Below are 26,497 nucleotides of genomic sequence, written 5' to 3'. Positions count from 1 at the left end.
TTCTTCAAATCCCTCATACCCGAATTACCAGCTAATCCCGCGCCAGGCGATCACCCCTCCAGACTTCATCATGGATCAAGCAAAGTTGGCTAGAATGCAGGCGAGCGTTCGCATCGGTACGTTTCTGCGTCTTTTCCAGGATTTTTGAGCTTGAGATATGATCTGGGTCATGACGTGGAGCTGCGATTCTGTGGAATTGGTAGCCCTGGAGCTTGGTCATATCTCAAAGGATTCTGTCCAGGTGCAATTTAACTTGCATGTCTTGGGTAGACTTTTGTGCCAAATTCGATAGCTAACATGATTCTTCTTAACAGGGTATGTATCCTCTATCCAGAATTGTTTTCATCCCGACCTCTCGATTCCCTATGGAGGAAACGAATTTTCGAACTGCAATACCCGGATTCGACACAGCCGATAGTCAGACTACGGATTTTCCATTTTCGAATCCATGCGACGGCGCTATATCCCAAATATCGAACCCGAAGATAAATATCGCATAGCATGGAGAATCCAGTCTGACTCTCGGCCTTTTGAATTCTCGCATTCCTTCGATCTTTTCGGATTCCCCCCCCCCATTTCATCCACCCCCACCACCCATATTCACCCAACTCATCCACACCGAGCCAACCACATTTTATCAACCGTCCAATGTCCAACCAACTAACAAATTTTACAGTGGCAAGGGTACCCCCCGCCGCAAGGTCAAGAAGGTCGTCCGCAACTCCGGCGCCGATGACAAGAAGCTCCAGGCCGCTCTCAAGAAGCTGAACGTCCAGCCCATCCAGGGTATTGAGGAGGTCAACATGTTCAAGGAGGACGGCAACGTCATCCACTTCGCCAACCCCCGTGGTGAGTAGAAAAAAGCCACTCCTGAAACCAACCTTGGTCTTTGCAACACAAAAGAGAAGAACAAGACGAAGAAGACGAAGAAGAAGGAACGAACAAAAAACGTCTAATAATTTCATCGCATTAGTTCACGGTGCCGTCCCCTCCAACACCTTCGCCCTGTACGGCAACGGTGAGGAGAAGGAGCTCACCGAGCTCGTCCCCAACATCCTCAACCAGCTCGGCCCCGACTCCCTCGCTTCCCTGCGCAAGCTCGCCGAGAGCTACCAGAACATGCAGAAGCAGCAGGGCGATAAGAAGGACGACGAGGAGGATGATATCCCCGACCTCGTCGAGGGCGAGAACTTCGAGACTAAGGAATAAATACGCCTAGATGCGAACTAAATCGAGTCTTTAAAAACTTTCGTCTATGATCAATGAAATTTAAGCTCCGGTTTGAGAGTTGTTTTTTGTTGAGTCTTTTTTTCTTTCTCTTTCTCTGATGACTGTTTCGTCTCTGCCTCGTGGACAGGCTTGATGCATGAGTTTATAACGGTTATTGATGCACCTGGGGATGGAAAGAAGGAAGCTTCTGGCAGCTCGATGATTCTATTCGAAGAGTCGTGGAAGCAGAAGTATGAAGAATTGTACTTGTTACTGTTCTACAGTGTATTAATTTTGCGCGCAGTCTAAGGACAGTTCATTATGTCTGTATCAGATGCAGCTATCGTACACATTATCCATTGATCAAAGGCCGAGCCATTTTACTGCAAAGCCATTGACCCCCATGCCTTGCGCAATGCGCGCAGTACTGTTCAGGACTGACCCCTCGAGCTTTGTAGCGATTCGGATTCTAAGTTGATCGCGCATTTGCAATTGTGGCGAAAGATCCGTAATGTAGTGAATAGTGAATAATAAAAGACGAAAAGGTATTCCATTTCCATAGTGCTCGATGGTCTTCATGTCGCCTCAACTATCCTCCTTCAGTCCGCACATATCCGTTCTCAGGAAATAATCGAACGTATGCCAGAATCTCCAGTAAAGGCCGGATTTTTCCGAATCAAATGTGCCGTCCTCGCGGAGCACGGGGCCCTCGCCCACGATGTCGCCTGTAAACCAGCTCAGGATGGGAATTGAGCGGAGGATGCGCTCAGTCATGGTTGGCTGTGGAGGAAGTGCTTCAAGCATGGGGCGCAGCTTGGTACGGCGGACGGTCGGAATATGCGTCATGAATTCGTTGTCGGCTGCGGGTTCGGCCTGAGCGGGAGCTCGGCGTTGGTGGACTGAAGTGCGATCGTTAATGGACGAAGCTCCTGTCGTCCATGTGGACGCTGAAGTTGTTGTATTGAAACTGTCTTGCTGGAACGAGGGTGTGGCAGTGGCAGTCGCAGAGGTTGCAGTGGATGTAATTGTATCGTTGGAGGTACCTGCGATCGTCGAGGAGTCGACCGAGTGTCCTTCGTCCTCTGGCATATCCTGTACACTGGAAAGGTTGTTCATGGCAAAGGATCGAGGCAATGTCATGCGGTCTTGGTCTTTGCTGGAGTTGGAGAGGAAGGCGGTCGAGTGCGAGGTGGTCAAGGTGCGCGGAGCTTTATTGCGAACCCGACTGCTCGCGGCAGAGTCTGCAGGGATGGGGGCGTCTTCGGCTGGGCCGTGGCCATTGTACAGCTCGCAGAAAACAAGGTGTCCATCGATTTCCTGAGGCGAATAGAAGCACGCGCGGTCTGCGGACTGGGTCGAGTCGTATGTGACTTTGATCCAGTGGTAGCCACCGGCGTAGCGCTTCGACTTGCGATTCGCATCGGCTGACAGGTTTCGGATGACGACGTCGCTTCCGCTCAATAGCTGGGTGTACTGGCTCCCTGAATTCGGGTCGTTGCGAGGGTAATCTTCGCAGATCATGCCCTGAGAGATGCGCTCGTATTTGTCGATCACTTTCCACTCGTGGTCCTTGTTTTTGTATCCGTAGAGTATGCATTCGGTAGCGACCTTCTCTGTTTGCTTCCGTTGGTTGTCAAGACTGGATGACGATGATGACTTGGGCAAGCCGTGTGTTTTCTCCTCCTCCTGCTGTTGCTGTGAGAATAGCCGACCGAACTCGGCGACATTAGGGTTCTCGCGCTTTGCTGGTGTTCCAGTCCGTGTTCGTGAGCGGGCATTATCGTATCGAGCATTTCTTCTCTTGCCAAAGGGTCCTGATTCTTCGGGTGGTCGTCGAGGGTTGCGAGATTCACTGGAAAACATTTGGTCAGTTTTGATAGGAGAGGAGTTATAGATATTATCGAACATACTCTTTGTAAACATAACCCCAAGGGAGGAGGTTGCCATCCTCGTCTCTGGCGCGTTCCTCCGGTGGGACGGAGTGATACTCCATGACGGTAGATGGGATGCGGTCAAGGGATTGGTTGAATGTGGAGTGTCAAGAGATGTGAAGAAGTGAGAGCTGAATAAAGGGAGGTTCTGTGAGATGAATGCACAAATGAGTAAATTTGTCCGGCATCGAGGGATCCAAAACTTTTGGTAAACACTGGTTCGCCGGGATACGGTCACGTGGGACCATATCTACTAGAAAAATCCAACCCTCAATCTTCTTTTCTTCTGATTTATTTTTTTTGTTTATTGTTTAGTTTATCTGATGATTGATTTGTGAGGGATGGCCTCACAATGAATAATTGAATCAGATTCCTTGCAGTGCAATTTTAGACTCAACCCTAATATCTTCACATAATATGGGAACTGCACAATGCTATGTCAATCTTGATGCAAGAATGATATATGTCCAGCATCACCTGCCAATTCACACCGTTCTGCAAAATCCCCTACTTCTTGCCTTCGTTCACTAACATGTTCCACAAACTGATTGAGAGGACATGACTTCCCAGGACCTGACTTGCAGAATGGCAATGGTGTGATCCGGTCATTGATATTGATTCGGACGTATGAATCCTCGTGGTTTGATGAGCAAGATAATCGTTCAAGTGTGACCCTTGCGCCCATGGGGAGAATAGGAGAAATGCGCCATTCACGATTTGTGGCGATATGTGTTGCGGGAAGAAGTTCCTTGTCGCCAGTGAATATTCCTAGTGCTGTGAGGAATGGGGCTATATCGCCATCGTGTACACTGGTATCAAATTAGTAACAGTTCTCTTCACACGAGACAAACGATGAGCTAGGCTTACAAACTCAAGAATATGCTTCCAGCCATCGGTCCCTCGTGAAGCAGTCCAGTTGTTGCATTCAACCAAAGCCATCCCATCGTACCAGCGTATGGGCTACCTGGTCCGGCACGATAGTAAAGTAGCAGATCGCGGGCGTACTCGAAGTTATACCAATCCTGCTTGGTAAATATTTCACACCATGGACTTGTTCCTCGCACCATAAGCTCAAATCCACACATCTCCTGCATACCGTAGACCTCCTCATTGGAAAGGTTATTTAGACCGATGTTATCCTCGTGGATCAGGCGGCTTGCAATTGCAGGAATGTAGGTTTCCTGGAACTGCACAAGCATCTCCAAACCATTGTCATGGCCAAAAACCGGATCTTCGAGATACCTGAGGCATGTATCACCTGGGGTCAAAGTGTCTGCGGCCCTATCAAAAGATTCAGGAATAACCTGCAGCTGTGCTTTTCCAGAGCTCTCCCAGTCTAGGCCAAAGAAACCAGAGGCGAAATGACGCGCTGTATCAATCACGCGGCCCGAGTCACTTGCCCATAGACGCGTGCGGCTGTCTCTCGGAATCAGATTTTCATATCGTGTCTTGAATCTGACACCAGTCGTGAATGCATCCAACGTGCCGGCGTAAGGGCCTGTGCTGGTTAACTCCCCAAAGTCTCTTTCGGGGTTGTTGGAGAAATAGGTCCAGTCATTCAAGAATTCAAGAGATCCATTGACCGGTAGGCCAGTCTCTTCCACTCGCTTCAGAAACCGGAGATGTCCTGTCATTGGGAAACATTAAAACATGTTTATACTCAACCGATGGGTTGACCTACTCCCCCCTGCAGAAGGTGTTGGATATCGTTCTCCGTGGCGAGATAACTAGATTCCATTAGCAAAAGCGTAGTAAAAAATTATTAGGGAACATACTAAATGCACCTGGTCTACTAGACATCCTTCTGGGGGTGCTAGATTTGGATCTGTACCTTCACCGCTGTTCTCAATCCAGGGCCCATTTCCTCCCAGATGGTAGATAACATTCCACCCCTTCCCTGGAGACGGCTTTGAGCCTGGCACTTTAGACTGAGATAAAGAAAACCATGTTTTCCACCTCCCAGAGTAAGGTGATTCAGATTGCTCTTTGAAGAGGGACGGAGACCGAGACTCTTGGTAAATGACGAGACCTAGGGTAACAGCAAAGAGAATTATTGCGATCTTCAATAAAGATCGAGTGGAAGTCATGATTTACCACAGACCAGACCAAATCCAGGGAGATCAATGTGTGGATGAATGAGTTGGTCCACGTTTTGAGGTTTGTGGAGGTGCGTCGATCCCTTGGTGCGGGCTGGGCATTCTACAAAGGATTAGGGTCGAGGGGATATATAGATATTTATGTGTCTATATGTTTATAAATTTACGCAAAGTAAATACCTGTAATTCATTAAAGACATCATAGCATAATTTTAGAAAAAAAAAAAATAAAAGTATCATAGTTACATGATTTCATCTATATCCCATTTCCCTTACATTGCCGCCTCAGCAGCGACACTGAATGCATGTACACTTCCTCGTGGCTGGAAAGTCGAGGAGTTCTGATGGCTTTTGCTCTCACTCTCCACTAGTTCATCGTCGGATGCGTTACCCCAGCCACCACCTCCAGGTCTAAAAATGAATCGTCAGCATACATGTTCAGATGAACGAAGAAAAAGATGAATCACTCACGTATGAATCAGAATCCGCTCCCCAGGTTGGACCACAAGCTCCATTTTACCACCAATATTTATCATTCTCTCTGTTCCGTCGAGCTCCTTCTTCATGTAAAGATTCAAGCCTGCTTGTCCAGACTCGCCTCCCGCCAATCCATACGGACGATAGACGCGTCGTTCACTGAGCATAGACACTGAAAGAGGCATACGGAACTCTAGCTCACGGATAACACCGTCTCCACCGCGGAAGCGACCAACACCACCAGATCCATCTCGAATACAGAACCTGCGTAAGATGACCGGGTACCGCAGCTCGTAGACCTCCGCATCTGTAATGCGTGTATTTGTCATGTGAACATGCACACCAGACGTGCCATTCCAGGACGGTCCAGCACCAGAGCCGCCGCAGATTGTCTCACCAACGCCGAATCCAGGCACTTCAACGCCGGTCTTGGGATCAACACCACCCATACCAAATGAGATGATGTTGCAGCAGCCCTGGGACGCAGCACAGGCATTGAATGCACCCAGGACGACATCAGTAATACGCTGAGAGGTGATGGGGTTACCAGCGCAGACAGCGGCATGGCCAGATGGATTGAGAAGTGTGCCAGAGGGGATTATCACATTAACCGGCGCGAGACAGCCCTGGTTAAGAGGAATGTCAACATCAATCAGCGCCCGCAAACTGTAGATGATAGCGGAGTGGGCAATCGCTTTGGGGGCATTGAGGCAGTTGAATGTTTCGCGGCCAGTGCCTGTAAAGTCAAAGTCGGCAGACCCAGTCTCAGAATCGATGCGGATTTCCAGCTTGATCTCGGTGCCGTCATCCATGAAGTCAGAGAATCGGAGAGGAACTCCCTTGTTCTTGCGGCCAATGGACTTGAGCAGTTCACGGACCGCGACCTCTGCGTTGCGCTTGATTGCATCCATGTAGAAGTGAACCACTCCCAATGTGTTCTCGACCACCAGAGCCTCCAGGAGCTGTGCACCCTTGTGATTTGCTGCAATCGCAGCCTTCAAATCCGAGACGTTATCGTTATATGTTCGGGTGCTACTGCAACCAGGGTAGGAAGCGGGCTCATCATATAGGAACTTCCGCACTATCTCTTCGTCAAAGCGGCCTTCTGATACCACCTTAAAGCCCATTGTCATGGCACCTTCTTCATACAGCATTTTACTGTTTGAAGGCATAGATCCCGGTGCGATGCCGCCGATTTCAGCTGATTTTGGTTAGCACGGCTGGACAAATGGTAAAGGTAAAGGGAAAGAGCTTCATGCTTACCATGATGACCACGAGAGGCAACATAGAAGATAATGTTTTTGCCCTCGCCATCCCACACTGGAGTGACAATAGTAATATCGGGAAGATGTGTTCCACCGGCAAGAGGATGGTTGGTAAGAATGTGATCGCCAGGCTTCAAATTGCCTCCGAATTTCTCATGCTGATACCGGACAGCATACTCCATACCTAGAGAAATTAGCATGGCATTCTTTTGGTCAACAAACAATCGTTCAAAACTTGGGTCAACTTACTTCCTAGATGCACTGGCACATTTGGCGCATTCGCAACCAATTTTCCATCAGGAGAGAACACAGCACAGGAGAAGTCAAGTCGCTCTTTGATGTTTGTTGAAACGGAGGTCTTTTGGAACATCCGGCTCATCTGATCAGCAACAGACATGAAGCGGTGACCAAAGATAGACAATCTGATAGGATCCACGACTGTTGCATCGGCAGTCTGCTTCTTCGAAGACTGGACATCCAGAATTACATGCCGCGACAGAATTGTAGCTGTGGCATTTGGCTCAACAACGATAGTTTGAGTTTTGTCAATGATCATAGCAGGACCTTCAAGGAAATACCCTGGCTTCATGTTATCCAGGAAGAATACCGGTGTAGTGACTTCACCGACGCCGGCAAAGTATACAGAAGATGAATCATCCTGTTTCTCTGCGCCCACGGGTTGTTTGGTAACTGATTTGAGTTCTTGCTGAGGTGCCTCTGGTGCGATAGAGGTTGCCTTTCCAACGCCTCGGACTCGAATGTCTTCGACAAGGATGTTGCGACCGGGGAATGTGAAAGAAAACTCGCGCTCGTGCTCTTTGACAAACTCAGCAATAAAGTCTCCGTGTTCAGGTTCGAGCACCATCAGCAAGTTGTCCGTCCCCTGGTACCGCAGGTTGAGGTAAATTTCATGCTGAATCTGAGTCTCATCAATGCCGTCCGTGGTCAATGCAGTAGTGACTTTAGACTTCAACGCAGTGATACGCTCAGTAACGCTTTGCATGGCTGTCTGATCCAGCACTCCCGATGCTGGCTCTTGGGCCTCATGAACAACGTCCGCAAGAGCCATGCCATAGGCAGAGAGAATAGACGAGAATCGGTGGATGATGACAGTTCCAATAGACAAGGAAGAGGCAATGGCACAAGCATGCTGTCCTCCAGCACCACCAAAGCAGGCCAAGTTGTGAGCAGAAGTATCGTACCCACGAGCCTCTGTGAGAGCTCGAATAGGCTTTGCCATAGACTCGTTGGCTACTTGGATGAAACCCAGCGCGATCTCTTCTGGGGACTTGTTTTGTCCGGTCTCGGAATTGATTTGGTCTGCAAGCTCCGTGAATTTCTTCCGGGTGATTTCGACATCGAGGGCTTCGTTCTCGTTCGGGCCGAAAATCTTAGGGAAGTAGGCTGGAAGAAGGCGACCAAGGAAAAGGTTGGCATCAGTCACAGTCAGAGGGCCTCCCTTGCGGTAACATGCTGGTCCTGGGTGAGCACTTGCAGACTCGGGACCAACGGCAAACAATCCATGTCGCCAGAACAGAATACTACCACCGCCAGCGGCTACTGTGTTGATGTCTAATTGGGGTGCCATTACTGTCACGCCAGAGATAGTGTTCTCGAAGGTATGTTCTAACTTTCCATCATATCTGGAGACGTCTGTGCTAGTACCGCCCATATCGAATCTGGGAAGTTAGTTGACGATCGTTTTATAAAATAAAGTAAAGTTTGGCTCACCCGATGACAGGCTTCCTATCCGTCTCATCGAAGGAAGTTCCTGCGTAACCCACAACGCCGCCTGCTGGGCCGGACAAGATCGCACGAAGACCAGTGAATCTATAGGGATTAGCAACATTCCTTTCCTGTATTCCAGGTAATTCTCAACATACTTTTCAAAATTCGCCAAACCTCCATCACTCTGCATAAATTCGCAGCGGGTATCGGCAGAGCTGAGTCCGTCCTTGAATCCCGAGCGGAAGCCTTGAATATAACGTTGAATGACTGGTGTCAAGTATGCATCTGCAGTAGCCGAAGCACCACGAGAAGTCATCTTAATCATCGGCAAAAGTTGGCTGGAAAGGGAGATTTGGGTGAACCCAATTTCTTTTGCGATCTTCTCAATTGCAAGCTCATGGTCTTGGAATGTGTATGAGTGAACCAAACAGACCGCAATGGAGCGATAGCCCTTCTCATACAGCTGTTCAAGATTCTGTCTTGTGCCTTCTTCATCAAGAGGTTCCAGGATGCGAACCACTTCCCCACTGACACCCTTTTTCAAACAGGTATTTGACTCTAAAGACTTTTGCAGGCTCTCTTTGTCTGGGGTGGGGTTCTGCTGATAGTCCTCAATTGTGACACGCTCATCAATCTCGACAACATCCTCATACAAGACATCAGGACGTTGAATGTTGAGCGCGAACAACTTTGGCCGAGACTGGGTTCCAATCAGTAGGGCATCTTTGAATCCCTTTGTGATCAAGAGCGCATGACGTTCTCCCTTGCGCTCGAGCAAGGCGTTAGTAGCAACTGTTGTGCCCATGCGGATGCTGACATTGGAGAAATCGGCAGTCGTGAGCTTTTGGTCCCGGGGGAAAGTCTTGCCTGTTGCTTGCTCCAGAATACGCCGAATGCCCTCAATCGGAGCATCGGCATAGTTGGCTGGATCTTGCGAAAGCAGTTTGACGACGATTTCCTCATCGCGACCATCAACAATACCTAGACAGTCGGTGAAAGTACCACCACGATCTGGAAGACGTATTAGCTATTTGCTACATCATATGAATTTTAAAATTGCAAGTTACTCACCGATGGCGATCTTGATGCTCGGAGCATCTGATTGAGAAGACATGATGTGCGATATGTTCAGATTCCCTGTGAATGCAGGGACCAAGGCTTCCTTTTATGGATCTCCATTGAGACTAATCAGCAGGTCGAAGCGAAGCAACTTATCAAAAAACTAGCGCCACAATCTAATCGAATCGGTTGGTGAATGCCGAGACAAAGCGGGGAGAGAAACGCGGAGATGCACCGCTTATCAGTCGCTCCGACCTTCCTGTCACACCCAAACCCTAATTCATTTTACTTTTCATGATAACCACCTGAGTAACTCTCTTTAACGTTCACTTATGCTCAAGTGAAGTATAAAGCCATCCCAAATGACTATCTCCTTCGTTTTGGATGTGTACATGTTCCTTTTTACCTAATATATCCAATTATATACTTCAATACTATGGCAGACGAAAAACAAGTCACCCCTCCGGAGCCTCAACTTGCACTTGATCAAGAAAAGGCCCAGGCAGGAGAAATCCTCGAAGCCCAAAACCGAACCGATGGCAAAGATGTTGCCGCGCAATTCCTCGCTCGCCTTGACCCAGCCATTGCAGTGGAACCTGTCACCGAGACCGAAGCGCGCCGCGTGCTTTGGAAAATCGATCTGATCCTCATTCCCTTGATCATGGTTACAGTGGTTTTGGCTGCTATTGATAAAGTCATCATCTCGAACGCGGCCATCTACGGCATGAAGAAAGACACCCACTTGACTGGCGATGAGTACTCCTGGGTAGGCTCAATCTTCTATTTTGGATACCTCGGCTTTGAGTACCCTGCGGCGCTTCTCATTCAGCGACTTCCTGTGGCCAAGCTGTATGTTGGCATGGTCTTGGGGTGGGCAGTTCTGCTACTGTGTACTGCGGCAACGCAGAATTTTGCTGGCTTAGCTACAGTGCGATTCTTGATGGGCATGACGGAAGCCGCCGTGTTTCCAATTTCCAGCATTTTGACGGTTATGTGGTGGAAGACAAGTGAGCAGCCACTCCGTGTCGCGTTTTGGTTTAATCAGCTCTCCTCCGTCTTCTCGGGCTTGGTGAGCTACGGTATCGGCCAAACAAACACGTCATTAGCACCCTGGAGATTGCTCTTCATTGTGTTGGGTGCATTCTCCCTCCTCTGGGCTGGTGTGTTGTACATATTCTTGCCTGATTCGCCCGTGCAATGCTGGTATTTCTCTGATCGCGAGAAATTCGTCTGCCTCGAGCGCGTCAAAGACAACAATACCGGCATGGAAGACAAAACCATCAAGTGGTACCAAGTGCGCGAGTGCTTAAGCGACCCCAAGACTTGGCTTCTGGCGCTCTTTTCGCTGGCCCAAAACATCCCCAACGGTGGTCTGGTGACCTTTTCGGCTATTATCGTGACTGGTCTAGGGTATTCCCCATTGATCACTACCGTGCTGGGTATCCCCACCGGTGTGCTTGCAACGGTGTGGCAGATCCTGCTGGGCTTTATTGCTGCTAGCGTGCCTAACTCCCGTTGCAACATTATCGCTGTGGCCAATCTCGTCCCCATGGTCTGTGCCATCCTAATGTGGAAGCTGCCTCGTGAGAACCAGCAAGGTCTTCTGGCAGCATACTACGTCTTCTACACCTACTGGGCGCCATACGTGCTGTCGACTTCGCTTCCAATGGCCAACACCAGCGGCCATAGCAAGAAATTGACTATGAACGCCATCTTCTTCTTGGCGTATTGTATTGGAAACATCATTGGTCCCCAGTGTTTCCGTTCCGGCGACGCACCATCGTATTCGCGAGGATATGAGGGTCTGCTCGGTTGTCTAGTTGTGGCTATAGTCGCTATCGTTTCCTATGGAGTTCTTTGCCGATGGGAAAACAACCGCCGTGATAAGGAAGCCCAGTCAAATGTGGAGACATCGGAGGTTGTTGCATTTTCCGATCTGACTGATAAAGAAAAACGGTCTTTCCGGTATACTTATTAGGATAGGGAGTGTGTGGACCTTGGGAGATGTGGGTTATTGATAAGGATATGGATATAGTGACAAATAAGACCTTGAATTGGATATGTTATCTTTTTTAGCATAGTTGTTACCTATGTTGTAGGTTGTCTCTGAGTAATTTTAAGTAATCTTAATTGTCAATCCCAAATCCATGGAATCAGCAATTAAGCGCCTCGGCAGTTTTTTAGTTGGGGAAATGTTGGGGTAAAAGAAGGTCGAAACGAACACCCTCGTAACTCTCTCCACTCGGAGAATCTCCGTCCCCCGAGCTTTGAGATCTTTATCGGAAGGTCAGAACGAAGCAGTAGACCCCTCCCCCGCAGACGATAACATCTTCGAAGATGAAGATGGTTGTGCGCGAGGAAGCTGGTAGCGAGATCAGATTCTCGAATGAAGGCAGGACGGAGCAAAATGTCTCAATAAATATGGCGGCGCCACCCCTCAAAGTTTGAGAGGTTAAGCCAAATCGCAAAAGCAATTCAACTCACATGATGGACAAAGACACGCGAATCCTCATCGTCGGAGCCGGCTGCTTCGGCACTTCGACCGCATACCACCTTTCACAGCGCGGTTACACTTCCATCCGCGTGCTGGACCCATATGCACCTCCCTCCTGCGAAGCAGCCTCCACCGATATCAGCAAGGTCATCCGCAGTGACTACAACGAACCTCTATATGCACGTCTTGGAATCGAATCTATTGAAGCATGGCGGTCCTGGCCCCTGTTTCGTGGGCTCTACCATGTCCCAGGGTGGATTCTCAGCGCGGCGAACCTGTCCCGGCCCTTTGTCGAGGGTTCGATTGAGACATGTAAGAGGCTTGGGGTACAGGGTCTTGAGAAGCTCACGCCGGATCAGATCCGTACTCGCTTCTCTGTTGTCACGGGCAAGCTGGATGGTTGGAATATAAACGTGTGGAACCCAACGGCCGGCTGGGCAGCTGCTGGGACAGCTATCGAGCGGATGGCAGGCGCTGCTCAGGAGAAAGGGGTGAAGTACATTTCGGGGAAGACGGATGGGAATGTGCAAGAGTTGATACTGGATGATATTACGGGGGAGTGTAAGGGAGTTGTCACAGCGGATGGCACGAGACACGAGGCGGATGTGGTCATCCTGGCGGCAGGAGCTTGGACACCTTCACTACTAGACGTGAAGGGCCAGTTAACTGCCAAGGGACACAGTGTGGCTCATATCCAGCTTACCCCTTCCGAAACGAAACACTATGCCTCGATGCCCATTATGGATAACCTCGAGCTGGGCTACTTCTTCCCACCTCAAGAAGATGGGATTTTCAAGATCGCTCACAGTCAATTCATCACCAATGTGCAAACCACCAAGTCTGGCATCACCACTTCTGTCCCACACACGTTCGTTCAGGCACCCACCGATGGCCTCCCTCTTGAGATTGAAGCCCAAATGCGCCGGAACCTACGGCGTGTGCTACCCGAGCTTGCAGACAGACCCTTCTGCTATACACGGCTATGCTGGGATGCTGATACAGCTGATCGGCATTTCCTTGTCACCCCTCATCCTACTCACAAAAGCCTCTTCCTGGCAACCGGTGGATCGGCACATGGGTTCAAGTTCCTTCCTATCGTTGGAAAATATGTCGCGGATTTGCTGGAGGGGACTCTGGACCCAGAGATCGTCAGTCAATGGCAATGGAGGGCTGGACAAAAGAGTACTGCGAAGAACCTTGCGCATTTAGATCCGGAAATGGAGCTGAGCGACCTTACAGGGTGGAAGGGTAGACAGATACGTGAAAGAAGCCATGCTTCTAAACTATGAGTTGCCCAGATAAGAGGTGGGATATTGAAGGAAGTCGAACAATTAGCATATATTTTGACTGTCGGCTATACAAATTGAGATAATCTCCCTAGAATATATACAAGAGAACATAAACAAAAGCCTATATTACCACGTAGAAACTCAAGTCAAGCTGAGTTTCCACCCACCCAACATGACCATGGCATGCTCCCACGAGAACCGGGTTTCCTGCAAGGGATCTTTCTGCCGCTGTGCACTGAGCCTTTTCTGGAGTCTTCTTTCATCCTGCACCGACAGATCCCGCTGGCGCCAGACCATTTCGACAACTTCAATCGCAGGGGTAATGTTCTGAGGAACAGTGAGGTGTTAGCCAACTATTAGGGAAAGAGATAGAAGAATATACATACCCCAAATCGACGAATATCCTCCAGCTCTTTAAACAACTGTAATACAGTGACCCTCTCCTCTTCCCTGTGAGCACAACACCCTGCCAGGAAAAGAGGCCATAAAGGCGTAACTGCAGTACGCATCATATTTACCTTCTTTTCCAACACCAACGTCAATATCCGTTCAACATAAACATTCTTCTCCTCAGATTCCACTGTCGGGATACCAGAGCGATTAATAGGTGCTTTAGTTGAACAGATCTCGTGGAGAAGAAGAAGGGCCCCGAGCCTGTTCGCTTCTGCGATTGCGGCACACTCCATGTTAGGATCGATATTTTCCGTGGGTATCTTTTGTTGAAGGCTATCAAGGTCCGTCTTGAGTTGATGAGCATCTTTACGGTTGATTTTTATGTTGCCATCCTCACAAGCCCACGCTAGTTCTGCTACTTGATTGATCATCAATAGGAGAGCAGGGCTCAATCCCATGTACGGATCAATCGTGTCTGATTTTTCCAATATACTGTCCGGGAGAAGAGGCGATATATGAGATGAGGGAGGGGTGATGCGAAACGCAGTGCGGGCTAGAACTAAGTGGAAGGCGAAGTAACGATTGAAGAAACTGGCCAGATCTTGACTGTGACATGAGCGACCGGGGCGTTCTTTTCGTGTCCGAATTAAATTTTGGAACCCGTTGAGATGGGTAACCCATGAAGGGCGACTGTTATCTGAGATCTGCAGGGGAGTTAGGAGACTCTCATCGTCAAGGAAGCAAGGAGGATCCTACGTCAAACCAGCATAACATTAAGACCAGTCCAAGCATCTCATCCAGCTCATTTTCCGCCCAGTCGTCTTTATTCAATAGACCGCGCAGGTGATTTAATGCCCGATGATGATGCTCCAATGCCGGAAGCCGGTACCGCTGATCTGACAGCTTGAGTGTATTGGCTGCGATGGCTAGGGCGGCATGATATAGTCCCTGGGACTGCAGGGCCATGGGTAGTATGAGATATCGATATGGATTGTAATGTACATTATCGACGAGAGTTGAGCTGCTGCAGATGATGTGTTCGAAATAAGACATGAGCACAGGATCGCAATCTGATCGCTGGCCAGGAGGGATGGTATTCAGCCAAGGCGACAGCGGGCTTGGTTGTGAAAACGGTTTCATGCCTTTGTAATTGGGCTGGGTGCCGTCAAAATGGATCTGGAGATCGATCATAGTCGTATTTAAAAACATCCAGGTCCGATCAGCGCCTGTGTACTCTGACTGTAGTGATAACCCATCGTCCACTTGCTCCAGTGATTCTCTCTTTCGAGCATCTTTTCGCTTAGACCATACCCCCCGTTCTTCCATGGCAAACACCTCGGGCTAAAGATTCCTCATGCCAGACCAGACGGAGTCCGTATCCGCATGGAGCATTGTTACGGGCGCAACGACGGCAAATTGGATGTGTTTCTAACAAATTTTTAATTAGAACCGCGTGGATGCAGGAGCATAATAGGAAATTACCATCGCATTTTATGCGTCGTGCACGACATGTCCAACAGCCTGTACGAGCTCTTGAAATTGCAGTCATTCTTCGTTTTACCCCGCATGAGAGGATATTCATTCCCCCCTGATATACGGAGTACGGAGTATTATTTATATGCGGGTCAAAGCGATAAGTATTCCCAGTTTTATTGGCATTCGTATCTTTTGATTCGTTTTCATTCGCTAGTATCTCCACTTTCGGCTTTATCTTTTGGTTTAGTCTAGAATCTACCAACTTATAGGGCTAGAGGACGTTATCAGCCACCAACCTCCTTGGCTTGAGAAGACCCAGTTCCTTGCAAATGTCCAGACCAGCCATGTACAGATCTTCGACATGATCCAGGAAAAGGAAATCAATGATTAATTTCTTCTCGGTATGAAAGTCTTTTTTAGCGAATCTGATACAGACCCTACCACCACTTTGACAATATCACTCAAACCTGCTAACTCAATCAGATTCCAGACTCCAGAGACTCAGGCCTTTCTGCGTTTCCCTGCAAGCTTGATGCATATGATAGTTGAATTGTGAGCTGGGCAGCTCATCCAAAACATGATGGTTGTATACGTAGTCTCCAAGGGCAACCTCTCACTCTTTGGGATTGATCGTGGTTTTTATGGATGAACTATTTAACTGCGAGGTCTTTGGAGGGTAGCATGTTGTCTAGTTTCTGAGGGTAAGTCAATAGGTAATTATATCAAAAGTACCATTCACAATGCAATAATAATGCAATAATAATGCACCTCGGCCTCGGGGAGCATAAAACATCTCACGCCGAGGCTCATTTCGCGACACAAATATCGCAAGAATGCTACCTAAATTAATGGAAATTCAGGATCATGCAGAATACATTCATAAAATAATAAAACAAACTGCAGTGTTGGACCAGGGTCTTCGGTACGTCGGATTCAACACTGCATTATACACGGGTATAAACCCCCCCCCACATATAATCCGCCTCCCTCCCAGGGGCATCCATCTCCAGATTCTCCACATCGACCCCCAACAAAGCTCACTATGGGTTTCAGTACTGCGTCCGAGTTTGATCAGGTAAATATTGTCCATACTATTCCATGCCATTGCTTATATTTTCTAGGCATATGAAAGTGTGCGGGGTGCTTTTGCATCTGGCACCACCAAGAATAAGGAATGGAGGCGTCGTCAACTGAAACGTGCTTGGTGGATGATTGAGGACAACAAAAAGCGCATATGTGACGCCCTCTATACCGATCTGCATAAACACTATCAAGAAGCCTACACGGGTGACTGTGGTAATACTCAAGCAGATATTCTACGCACTCTCAAAAAACTGGATGAGTGGACCAAGGATGAGAGACCGGAAAAGACCGATCCTCTCAACTTCCTAGGAGGAGCTACTGTCCGCAAAGAACCTCTTGGTGTGACTCTGATTATCGGCGCATGGAATTTCCCGGTCAGTCTGCTCTTGCAGCCAATGGTTGCCGCGATTGCTGCTGGATGTGCCGTCATTCTCAAACCATCGGATGTGGCAAGTGCTACTCAAGATGTATTGATGGAAATTGTTCCCCAATATATGGACCAAGATGCGATCCGGTGTGTTTCCGCTGGTCCACAGGAGATGGGATACATCCTTGAACATCGCTTTGACCACATTTTCTACACTGGATCCCCCAATGTTGCCAAGATCATCCATGCAGCAGCGGCAAAGCATCTAACCCCCGTCACACTCGAGTTGGGCGGTCAGTGTCCTGCTATTGTTGCAGAGTCAGCGGATCTCGATCTGGCCGCAAAACACATTGCCGTTACCAAATTCATGAATGCTGGGCAGGTAGGCTCACCACTGTTCACCCCCAGCCATCAAAAGCTAACTAACCTTGACTCTGCACACAGGTTTGCTTGAATGTAAACCATGTCCTCGTCCACCCAAGCCTACGAGAGCGCCTTGTCGCTGATTTGAGTCGACACTTTGACACGTTCTTAGGAGGCAAAGCCAACAACCCAGAGTATTACACGCACATCATCAACGAGCGCAACTTCGACCGCCTTGACAGTCTACTCGAGAAGACCTCCGGAAAAATCGTCTATGGTGGCCAGCGGGATCGTCAAAGTCTGTACTTCGCACCAACGATCGTCACCGGAGTCAAGCCCGGCGATGCCCTTCTTTCCGAAGAGCTTTTCGGTCCAATTCTCCCCATTGTCGATGCAGACTTCGACACCGCTATCTCTCAGACGCGTGCGGGAGAGCATCCACTCGCGATCTATGCATTCACTACTCAAGCTGCCGAAAAAACTCGCATCTTGAACGAGACCCAGTCCGGTGGTATTACCTTCAACGACTGCGGCCTCCATGTAGCCGGTCGTGATGTGCCATTTGGCGGTGTTGGGAACTCCGGCCAGGGACGTTATCATGGCCCGCATGGTGTCTTGACCTTCTCCCACCTCCGTACACACATCAACGCCGTGCCTTCGTGGTTGGAGGGGCTTCTTGCTGCACGGTACCCCCCGTACTCGGTCCAGAAGGCCCACAAGATGATGGCACCCGTCACCCCACCTTTTGACCGGGACGGCAATGACACGACTTTTGCTGTTAGCTCGAAGTGGGCCTTTGGCGTTGGGGTTCTCGCACTTTCTACATTGCTTGTGACTCGACAGGATCAGATTATCACCTTCGGTTCTAAGTGGCTAAAGTAATTTTTATGTATTGTATGTGTAGCAAATGAAACCAGTCTTATCTTTTCTGGCTTTTTCCTACGATTATCGGTGAAATCATCTCTTTGTTTCCATTTCTTCTGAGCGGGGAAGTTCTTGGAAATTCAGGGTGGGGTATAAATCGGCAATGAAGGAGAATTTCCGGATGCCCGTTTAAGATAAGAGCGACACTGTAGACACTGCTGTACACAAAGTTAACCGGCATATTCGGAGATCACGGCGAAATCACCGGAGTAATATACCCCAGTGCCTATGTATCATCAAGCTAAACTGCATAGTAAAATTACAAAGTCAAAACGAACTATGCCGAAAGTCAAATTGAAAACAGTATAAAGACGGCAAGAGCACAGTAGGAAGTAGAGTAAAAGATACTAAGCTTCTTTTGCAAGCCACTTTTTGCCCGCCATTTCTATACCGGAACATCTCCGACACGTCATGAAGCTATCACTAGTTCTTCTGGGATTCAATGCCGTTCACAATGCCGGGATTGTCTTTGCTGCTCCACTAGACAGTTGGCCAGTCAGGTTCGGTGCGTCATCACATGCGGTGGAAATGTTCAATACTGCCATCGAATGGAATGACAAGTACTGGGATGACGAGGCCGGCTATCTGATTACCTCAACCAGTAGTCCTGGGCGCTATGACAGTCGACACTCGGCCTGGTATGCACCTCAACTGCTAGCCAGAAACGGACCAGGCGATGTTGCAAAAGCCATCCGTATCTTCGACAATGTCATCTCTGGTCAATATCTCGATCCATCTAAACAGTGGTATGGGGACTATCAACAAGCGCCTTCAGAATCGGAGCCTGGGACGCTCAAATATCCCGACGACGGTCCATACAGCTCGGTAAGTGCACGCGTTATTCCTTCACGTGCTATTTTTCTAATATGATTATCATCAAGTGGGATCCAAATATTCGCGATTTCGTGGGCTGCGCCTGGATTGTGGCCTTGAACGATTATGGTCACCTACTTCCAGCAGCAACGGTCTCCAAGGTGGAAAAGTCCTTGCATATCGCAGCCAAGGGCGATCTTTATCGTGTTGGGGGAGTTGATGGCGACAATTCTTACCCCTGTTACTCCAATCCCTGGTTGATGCGAACCATTCTCCAAAACTGGGTTGGTGCACGAGTCGGAGATGCAAACTTAACCAACGCTGGTGAGAACTTCGCACAGGAAATCTACGACCTCTGGAGTATGCACCACACATTGTCTGAATTTAATTCTCCCACATACGCTGGTGTTGCCATGTGGGCACTGGCTCTCTGGAACCAGTACGGCACAAATGACAGCTTGTTGAAGAAGTATGGCCCGGAAATGCTCAAATACAGTTGGAATGAACTCGGTCAGCTTTACAATGCAAATCTGAAGAATCTCGCCGGCCCTTGGGATCGTTCATATGGCTATGATATGAAGGAGTATGCATCTCTTACTGGTGCTGTTATTTGGGGTGTTGTTGGCCGCGAACAAGCCCCTGTCCCTCAGCAGGAGCTCGGAATGTTTCATCAGGATGATTTCGCGTTTTACCCTCTATTCGCCCTGGCAATGCCTGAAATGGTGAAATCTTTGCCTGCCGAGACAAAGACAAATTTGCTCAAATTCCCTGGAGAGCATATGTATACTTCGCAGGCTTACTCGCCGCCCTTCGACACTTATCCTCGCAATATCACTGCTTGGATGTCCAAGGATGTGACCATTGGCGCAGAAACCGTTGCCGAAATAGTTGTCGGAGGTCCTAGTATCAATCCCAGTCAATTCAATCCTGCCGTCATTCAGTGGGCTATTGACGATCATAAAATTGGCTGCATTTCACACTGGGTCACCGAGTCATCTGTTCATGCCGTGGCTGCCGCTCGGTCTTTGGACATTTCATATCCAAATGCAACATCTGCGCACGGTCCGATTTCTTTCAACTTCTTGTTCAGTGGTCTCACGGTCAACAACGGGTTCAATGTAACTGGACTGGAAGGTCTACCTGGTTTGAATGTCAAGGTTTCGACAAACGCACAACCGGAGTATACGATTACCTACAACACTGATCACTCTGTGAACGAATTCGTGTTTTACAACATCACTTACACGATGCCCGAGAATTTCACTGGGGTACCATTTGTGTCTCTTGAGGTGGTTTGAGCCTATATATATGAACTATATGTTATACAATTTGGTGTTTAATGTCATTATCAATTTCATGCGCTATATGATTCAGAATCCGTATATACAGAATCACATATCCCCTCAACTCCGGGGAATTACTCGTCCTTTTTCTCCTCCTCGGGCTGACCCTCTCCACTAGTCGACTCCGATTGCGTCTGAGGAAGCCAAAAGCGTGCAATCATACCTCCCAAGAACCGCTGATCAATCCACTTAACCAAACCATAGAGAATCCAACCCCAGCCCCACAGAGACATGCCCATCATGCTTGTGACCAACAACACCGGACCAAGAATGAGCAACGACAGCACAGCCCAGAGCAGTATCGATACTGCAGCGAAGACAAAAACACCAGCCAAGAATACCAATAGAGGAACTCCACAGCAAATCATTTGACAAATGATCAAGGTTGATGCGGCAGGGCGCTTCAATGCAGCTTCATATATCGCAGCTTGACGGGGCGGAGGGAGGAGCCAGGCGACCAGTCTCTGTATACAGGACTCAAGGTAATCAAAGGCTTGGGGGAATAGAGTGGAGAACCATGTTGCGATAGTGGACCATATCGATGAAAACGAGAGATTGTTGTCGATGCCCTCGCCTTTGGGGGGAGCATCGTCGGAAGGAAATTGACCAGGGACGACAGGGTCGGTTAGGTCCTTTGTTGTTCGGTTCAGCTTTTTTGGTGCGCTTTTCTTAACCACTCCACTTGTTGTTGATTGGACTTTGTCGGCAGGAAGTTGTCCGGTCACACCACTGGTGACATTGTCGAGGGGCATTGTGAGGGCTATAGGAGTTTGTTTGTGATCAATAAAGACACAAAGATAAAGGCAAGCTGTGTTCCAGCAAATATTAGTTGGCAAACACGCTGAAGAAACGAATAAATATTAAGAGTATCTATATCGATCAGGTCAGTAACATGACGTATGGGGCGTTCTGCCAACTGGTTTGTGCCGGTATTGACTCTGCGTCACCGTTAGCCACAGAGATGGCATTTTATTCACATGAGGCTACACATCGATACATCATCGTAGAAGAAAATCGAAGCAGTAAATAATTTAAATAACGGTTATATTTAAATCAAAGATAGAATAATCTCGTTGACTATTTCGGTGGGAAAATACGGTCATAGGTGTAATGCAAAAGAACGCTATGCTACGAATCATTGGTCAGAAGTGCCATCGCGATCGTCAAACATCATGAAATCAGCATCGTCAACTTCATCTCCTACGACTCGCTTCCAAGCCTGTTTTACAAGGTCAAGGGTGTCATCTTCGAATGCCAAGTCGAGGCTCGACGGAGGGAAAACATAGCCGTTAGGAATTCTGTCCTCGGCAGTGAGATGCCGGGACTCACCATTGCCAAGACGACCGCTATGGGTGTATCGCAATGACCACAGCACACGAGCCGGGAGACCTTCTGCCCGAATTAGTCTATCCATGGCAGACTCGATAAGCGCTTGACCTTCCGGCCCAGCTAGTGCCACACTGCAATAAATAACACCTGTGACAATCAATTAGCCACTTGAACGACAATATTGCTGATGAATCAAAATTGAGGGTGCTCGTGATCAGGTGAAAAAGTTTTCAACATAGCAAGTTCAGGCAATGTAGATAAGTTTTTGAAAAAAATCATCATGCGAGCGGTGTGGGAGAACATATCAGGCAGAACTGCACAGGGGATGACTTACTCTGCTGGTGAGGACACTCGCCAGTATCACTTGAATGAACCTGGAGATAGACCGGCGGGGATTTGGGGCTGCCCAACGTGTCCCCTGGGAACATGAGAACTGCAGTTGCCGGTACAGGAGCACCTTCAACTGCAACAGGGAAAAGAGACGGGAAAGTAGCGGACACAACACTAATGGAGCGGGCAACCTCGACCAATGGTGTCGAACCTTCTTTGGAAGAAGTATCCGATATCTTTTTCGAGGTAAACAAATATTTCGACTGAACAGACCCTTCATTGCCTAGGTTCAACAGAAAAGGGTATTCGGAATGTTCAGGGCCTGTCCGCCATAAGCAATCATTAATCTGCGTGTCCAGGGCATATACGCCTCCTCCCACAGCGGATGCACGACAGGCAGCTTGCAGTATTTCAGCACCACTACCATACTTAGCAATCACAGCTCCAAACCCAGGGCCAAGATGGCCAATGGATGACAGATGTCTTTGGATCCTAGGCACAGCATAGCTGGCGGGTGTATCCTGCTGAGAAAGCTGCGACAGGGACAGCGACAGCAAAGGATTGTGAAGTTCCTCTGGGACACTGAAATTGGAAGCCAGGTAGTCGTTCAAGGGCATTGACATATCCTCGTCTTCACTTGAAGCTTCATCCTCATTGGATTTGGTGATATGACGCAATAACCGCATGAGAGTTCTCTTGGACTTCATGCTGATATGAGTTGCAGCAAACACATCCTCTCGGTTGCCAGGTACGCGGTATAAAACCTGTTCCGCACCAAGCTCACCAGTTTTAGAATCAGGCTGTTCAGGTGCGTAAATCCACCAGCTACCAACAGCCATAAACTCTAACTGACGAAAGACCTTCGAGGACACGAGCGCTGACATTAGTTGAGAACGGGCATATAAAAGGTAAGGGGACAGGGACAAAGTGTAAGCACGGCTGGATGCAAGTTTGGGGGAAATGGTTGTGTCCTCGGCTAGAGAAGAAACATCAAGTTTGAAGATTGAGGCATCTTTGAACAGTGATGTACTTGTGTCTACTTGGCGATGTCATATTAGCAATGAAGCAACCAGCCACACACAAGAGATAACTCACCTTTATTGACCTTCTCTGCCCACTCTTGGGCCTCATCAAGACTGAAGGCTGCATCTGACCCACCATAGTACTGGTTTGAGTCCATGTGAAGAACCTTCTTTCCAGATCGTGAGAGGGCCCTTTGGGAGTGTGAGTGCTCAACTCACAACCACCCTAAGAGAGTCACTCACAGTGCCAGAAGGGACTGAGAGATCCCAGTCCCATCAATGATCACATCCCAAGTCGTGTCTGACAGAGTTTCCATGGTGTTTAAAATCAGGAACGAAGTCCTAGCTGCGGGTAAGTCCGAGTATTACAGCCAAATTTGGCAGCTCAAGCTGTCATGAAGTTGAGAAGTGGGATATTTAATGCAACTGAAGCATTCCCAGTCATTCCATAAGCTTCGATGCTGGAAATCCCATCAACTTGAGGTTGTTGGGGGAAAGAAGAAGAAGAAAAGAAAAAATTGGAGAAAAACGCGGGAAGTACGCGTGAAGGCGGTCACCCGGTCCCCACTTCAGTCCACAGCCCTAGAAGGACTTCGACAACAAAAGTTTTTAAAATCGACCTTGAAGAATATTTTATAAAGGAACAATATAATGTTTTTGGCGATATTAACTCTGATTATTCTCAATGGCATGAATTATACAAAATTTTGAATATTGGGGCATGCGCTACATGAGCCTTTCTCCGTTTCTCTTAGATACCTGGTCTTCCCGGAAACATATATGCTTCAGGTGTGACTGTTATCAGCTTCCTTCTTTGCAGCCTCATGAGCTTGATCTTTCTCTTCTGCCTCTCTTTCCGTCCTTCCATCTTCACCCAGTTTCACATTCTTCAGGAACAACATCACAATTAGCATCAAGGAAAGTGAAACGAGGCCTGCAATCGCAAGTAGTCTCTGCGACTCTCGGTAGCTGCGATTAATGGCATCCCGAGCTTCAGTGCCCATGGCATATTTTCGAGCTACCACAATTGATCCAAAGATAGCATTGGCTTGACCCTTCAGCTCACTAGGAAGATATTGCTGCAGCTTGTTTGGGAGAGTGTTTCGCCATATTGCCCCGGCGACGCTATTTGAAAGTATCGGTTAGAAGGGAGTCAAACGCATGGCTGGGTGTGGCTGCTTACCTTGTGCCAATTGCACCACCCACGCTCATCGATGCGAAGAATACTGCAGTAACAACGGAAACATCCTGTCGCGAGACGACGGCCTGAACTGAGACCTGTGCAGCTGTTTGGTAGAACCCACGACCAATACCAATCAATGATTTGGCTGCCACGAAAGATGCTTCATTCCCACTGCGGCCATCTCCCATGTCTACTAGATAGAGAAGTACACCCATTCCAAGAACGCAGAGCGGAACTCCGATCAGCACCCAAATCTGGGAGCGCTTGGTATACTTCATGAAGAAAGCCGCAAATATGCCGGCCACCTGAAAGGCCACACGGAGGGAGTTACTAAACTCGAAGTCAGTCTCATGAGAAGGAAAGACAGCAGCAAGCGTAGCCAGTAAGAAATGGGGGGGGCTGTACTCAATTCTGGTTGCAGGTCCCGCCGAGAAGTTACCAGCCACCTGAAGGTAACTTGTGAAGAAGACACTGAACACTGAATAATGGAAGAAATCCAATGCCCCAAGAAGACATGCAGCAGCGACTGTGCGGTTCTTGACCATACGATAAGGCACAAATGGTTTCTTCGCAAACCACGTGTCCCAACCTAAAAACGCTATTATGAAAACAACGCCTAGGACCAGCATAGCGATAAACGACCCGTTGGTCCACGCGCCACTGTTATTAGAGCCCGTCAAGGACAAAGGAACCAAAAGGAGAGACAATCCAGCCACAAGGAGAACAGCGCCTGGCAAGTCAAGCTCAATCCAAAACAATCGGTACACCTTCTTCCACCAGGCATCGTTAGTTTTCCAGCCCAATGCCTCAGACACAGATACTGGAGATGGTGCCCGACGTTGATAAAATAGCATGGTACCGATCAATGGTAGTGATGCAACGGGCAAGATAATCGCCCACATGCCCCATCCCCACCGCCATGTTGAATGATCGAGAATGCGCTGAGCGACGATGGTACCAAGATAAAGAGTCGGAATTGTGGTGAGAGAGTCAGGTAAAGTTGACCAGATACCGCGATTGACCAACGAGGTCATATCTGCCACAAAGATTTGTTGTGTGAGGGCGAACCCAGTCGATCCGATAGCGTCGAAGATACCGGCAACCTGTGCAATACAACAACCATCAGCACGGGGTAAAATACTTGGCGAATCCAGAGGGAAGGTCTCTCACTATGTATTGCGTAATGTTCGTGCAGGCTGCCCAAATGGCATAACCCAAAACAGACATCAGAATGGACAAGATGAACATTTCAGCTCTACCAAAAACCTAGCCATCATGGTAAGCAAGATAAAACTTTGGAAGACTCGATAATACTAACATCGCCCAACTTTGCAACAACGGGATAGGCGGAAATACGCGCAATGTTCATGACCACCCGGGCTGCACTCATGGCAGAGTGCTGCTTGAAGTCACTGGTTGTGTATGCAGCGTACACCTGGGTTGAATAATCGGCGAAATTGATAGCCAATGTGCACAAAAACAGTCTGGCCAACTATTAGTAAATGAATCTGCTGTGTAATCTGTCTGCATGGCATACCCTGTAAAGACAATGATCAAGCCTTGCTTAGTCCAGGCCTTTCGAAGCACATCAGCCCTATAGACTCCAGGCTGAAGGCTGGAAAGGCTTGGTTGTTTTTCGAGGTTTCCCTCCTGGTGAACATTCTCATCAGCTTGAATGCTATCATTGTTTGATGGTGCCACCGCAATGGACATGTCCCCTTCTTGCTTGGCCATGGCCGTAGTCGCATATATTTACGGAGTAGTGAAAGTGCATATTTTTTTCTCGGAAAATGGATACAGAGAGTATTTAAATAAAACACCTTAATCCTCGAAAGTAAAACGAAGCCGGATTTTACCGCACTATACACATAACTACATTAAAAAAAAGGCAAGAACAGTAGCGCTACGCCGAATAGCTGGAAAGGATTGGAAGACCTAACTTGTTCGCCCCACACCGGCTTTCCTAAGAGAAGTAGACAGGCATTCTTAACCCGCGAATATTACCTAGGTATATAAAAAGGTGGAAACCAAACCTAATCTTATCAATCATATGCCAGAAAGAAACCCGAACTTTGCCCGAAACAGGTAATTGAGACGAGGAGAGACGCGTCCCCTCGTATTTTACAAAAATGCCAAGATGGCCAAGATGGCCAAGATAGCCAAGGGCGTGCTAATATATGTTGTATCCACTGGGAGAGAATGGCTTCACTTTCGGAGTTTAGACAAAGTCGGGTCGGGAAAGTGACCTTTTCTTGGAACGGAGGTTTTCCGATCAGATATGGTCTCATGCAATGATATGGCCCCCACTTCGCAGCCGTGGGGA

General features: G+C 48.4%; 12 protein-coding genes across 12 annotated transcripts; 5 read left to right on the top strand and 7 right to left on the bottom strand.

The window, feature by feature from the left end:
* Positions 1-70: 70 nt before the first annotated feature.
* On the top strand, positions 71-1,209 carry N7487_008106 (nascent polypeptide-associated complex subunit family protein; the record flags this gene model as incomplete). The annotated part of the gene is made up of 4 exons (XM_056875836.1): positions 71-116; positions 315-417; positions 677-849; positions 974-1,209. 4 exons carry the CDS (start codon positions 71-73, stop codon positions 1,207-1,209), a joined length of 558 nt encoding a protein of 185 aa, XP_056728024.1.
* A 585-nt stretch (positions 1,210-1,794) lies between these two features.
* Positions 1,795-3,202, bottom strand: N7487_008105 (uncharacterized protein; the record flags this gene model as incomplete). The annotated part of the gene is made up of 2 exons (XM_056875835.1): positions 1,795-3,061; positions 3,120-3,202. 2 exons carry the CDS (start codon positions 3,200-3,202, stop codon positions 1,795-1,797), a joined length of 1,350 nt encoding a protein of 449 aa, XP_056728023.1.
* A 377-nt stretch (positions 3,203-3,579) lies between these two features.
* N7487_008104 (histidine phosphatase family protein) lies at positions 3,580-4,774 on the bottom strand (the record flags this gene model as incomplete). The annotated part of the gene is made up of 2 exons (XM_056875834.1): positions 3,580-3,949; positions 4,008-4,774. 2 exons carry the CDS (start codon positions 4,772-4,774, stop codon positions 3,580-3,582), a joined length of 1,137 nt encoding a protein of 378 aa, XP_056728022.1.
* A 734-nt stretch (positions 4,775-5,508) lies between these two features.
* On the bottom strand, positions 5,509-9,820 carry N7487_008103 (uncharacterized protein; the record flags this gene model as incomplete). The annotated part of the gene is made up of 7 exons (XM_056875833.1): positions 5,509-5,647; positions 5,708-6,914; positions 6,977-7,162; positions 7,228-8,657; positions 8,710-8,808; positions 8,862-9,717; positions 9,778-9,820. 7 exons carry the CDS (start codon positions 9,818-9,820, stop codon positions 5,509-5,511), a joined length of 3,960 nt encoding a protein of 1,319 aa, XP_056728021.1.
* Positions 9,821-10,201: 381 nt separating this feature from the next.
* Positions 10,202-11,743, top strand: N7487_008102 (uncharacterized protein; the record flags this gene model as incomplete). The annotated part of the gene is made up of 1 exon (XM_056875832.1): positions 10,202-11,743. The coding sequence occupies one exon, from the start codon at positions 10,202-10,204 to the stop codon at positions 11,741-11,743; it is 1,542 nt and encodes a 513-aa protein (XP_056728020.1).
* Positions 11,744-12,249: 506 nt separating this feature from the next.
* N7487_008101 (NAD(P)/FAD-dependent oxidoreductase) lies at positions 12,250-13,548 on the top strand (the record flags this gene model as incomplete). The annotated part of the gene is made up of 1 exon (XM_056875831.1): positions 12,250-13,548. One exon carries the CDS (start codon positions 12,250-12,252, stop codon positions 13,546-13,548), a length of 1,299 nt encoding a protein of 432 aa, XP_056728019.1.
* A 141-nt stretch (positions 13,549-13,689) lies between these two features.
* Positions 13,690-15,132, bottom strand: N7487_008100 (fungal specific transcription factor domain-containing protein; the record flags this gene model as incomplete). Its single annotated transcript, XM_056875830.1, has 3 exons — positions 13,690-13,875; positions 13,935-14,645; positions 14,698-15,132. The coding sequence occupies 3 exons, from the start codon at positions 15,130-15,132 to the stop codon at positions 13,690-13,692; spliced, it is 1,332 nt and encodes a 443-aa protein (XP_056728018.1).
* Positions 15,133-16,459: 1,327 nt separating this feature from the next.
* On the top strand, positions 16,460-18,112 carry N7487_008099 (uncharacterized protein; the record flags this gene model as incomplete). The annotated part of the gene is made up of 3 exons (XM_056875829.1): positions 16,460-16,492; positions 16,539-17,249; positions 17,312-18,112. 3 exons carry the CDS (start codon positions 16,460-16,462, stop codon positions 18,110-18,112), a joined length of 1,545 nt encoding a protein of 514 aa, XP_056728017.1.
* A 453-nt stretch (positions 18,113-18,565) lies between these two features.
* Positions 18,566-20,265, top strand: N7487_008098 (uncharacterized protein; the record flags this gene model as incomplete). The annotated part of the gene is made up of 2 exons (XM_056875828.1): positions 18,566-18,979; positions 19,036-20,265. The coding sequence occupies 2 exons, from the start codon at positions 18,566-18,568 to the stop codon at positions 20,263-20,265; spliced, it is 1,644 nt and encodes a 547-aa protein (XP_056728016.1).
* A 119-nt stretch (positions 20,266-20,384) lies between these two features.
* N7487_008097 (seipin co-factor family protein) lies at positions 20,385-21,062 on the bottom strand (the record flags this gene model as incomplete). The annotated part of the gene is made up of 1 exon (XM_056875827.1): positions 20,385-21,062. The coding sequence occupies one exon, from the start codon at positions 21,060-21,062 to the stop codon at positions 20,385-20,387; it is 678 nt and encodes a 225-aa protein (XP_056728015.1).
* A 383-nt stretch (positions 21,063-21,445) lies between these two features.
* Positions 21,446-23,308, bottom strand: N7487_008096 (putative Rab geranylgeranyl transferase escort protein; the record flags this gene model as incomplete). Its single annotated transcript, XM_056875826.1, has 4 exons — positions 21,446-21,786; positions 21,974-23,005; positions 23,065-23,183; positions 23,235-23,308. The coding sequence occupies 4 exons, from the start codon at positions 23,306-23,308 to the stop codon at positions 21,446-21,448; spliced, it is 1,566 nt and encodes a 521-aa protein (XP_056728014.1).
* A 468-nt stretch (positions 23,309-23,776) lies between these two features.
* On the bottom strand, positions 23,777-25,908 carry N7487_008095 (uncharacterized protein; the record flags this gene model as incomplete). The annotated part of the gene is made up of 5 exons (XM_056875825.1): positions 23,777-24,116; positions 24,175-25,277; positions 25,345-25,440; positions 25,493-25,658; positions 25,712-25,908. 5 exons carry the CDS (start codon positions 25,906-25,908, stop codon positions 23,777-23,779), a joined length of 1,902 nt encoding a protein of 633 aa, XP_056728013.1.
* Between the last annotated feature and the right edge of the window lie 589 nt (positions 25,909-26,497).

The sequence above is a fragment of the Penicillium crustosum genome (assembly GCF_028827405.1).
Source record: "Penicillium crustosum strain IBT 35664 chromosome Unknown utg000003l_segment0_segment0, whole genome shotgun sequence".
Classification (NCBI taxonomy): Eukaryota; Fungi; Ascomycota; class Eurotiomycetes; order Eurotiales; family Aspergillaceae; genus Penicillium; species Penicillium crustosum.
Note: the sequence above shows the minus strand (reverse complement) of the source record. Positions and strands in the feature narration are given on the sequence as shown.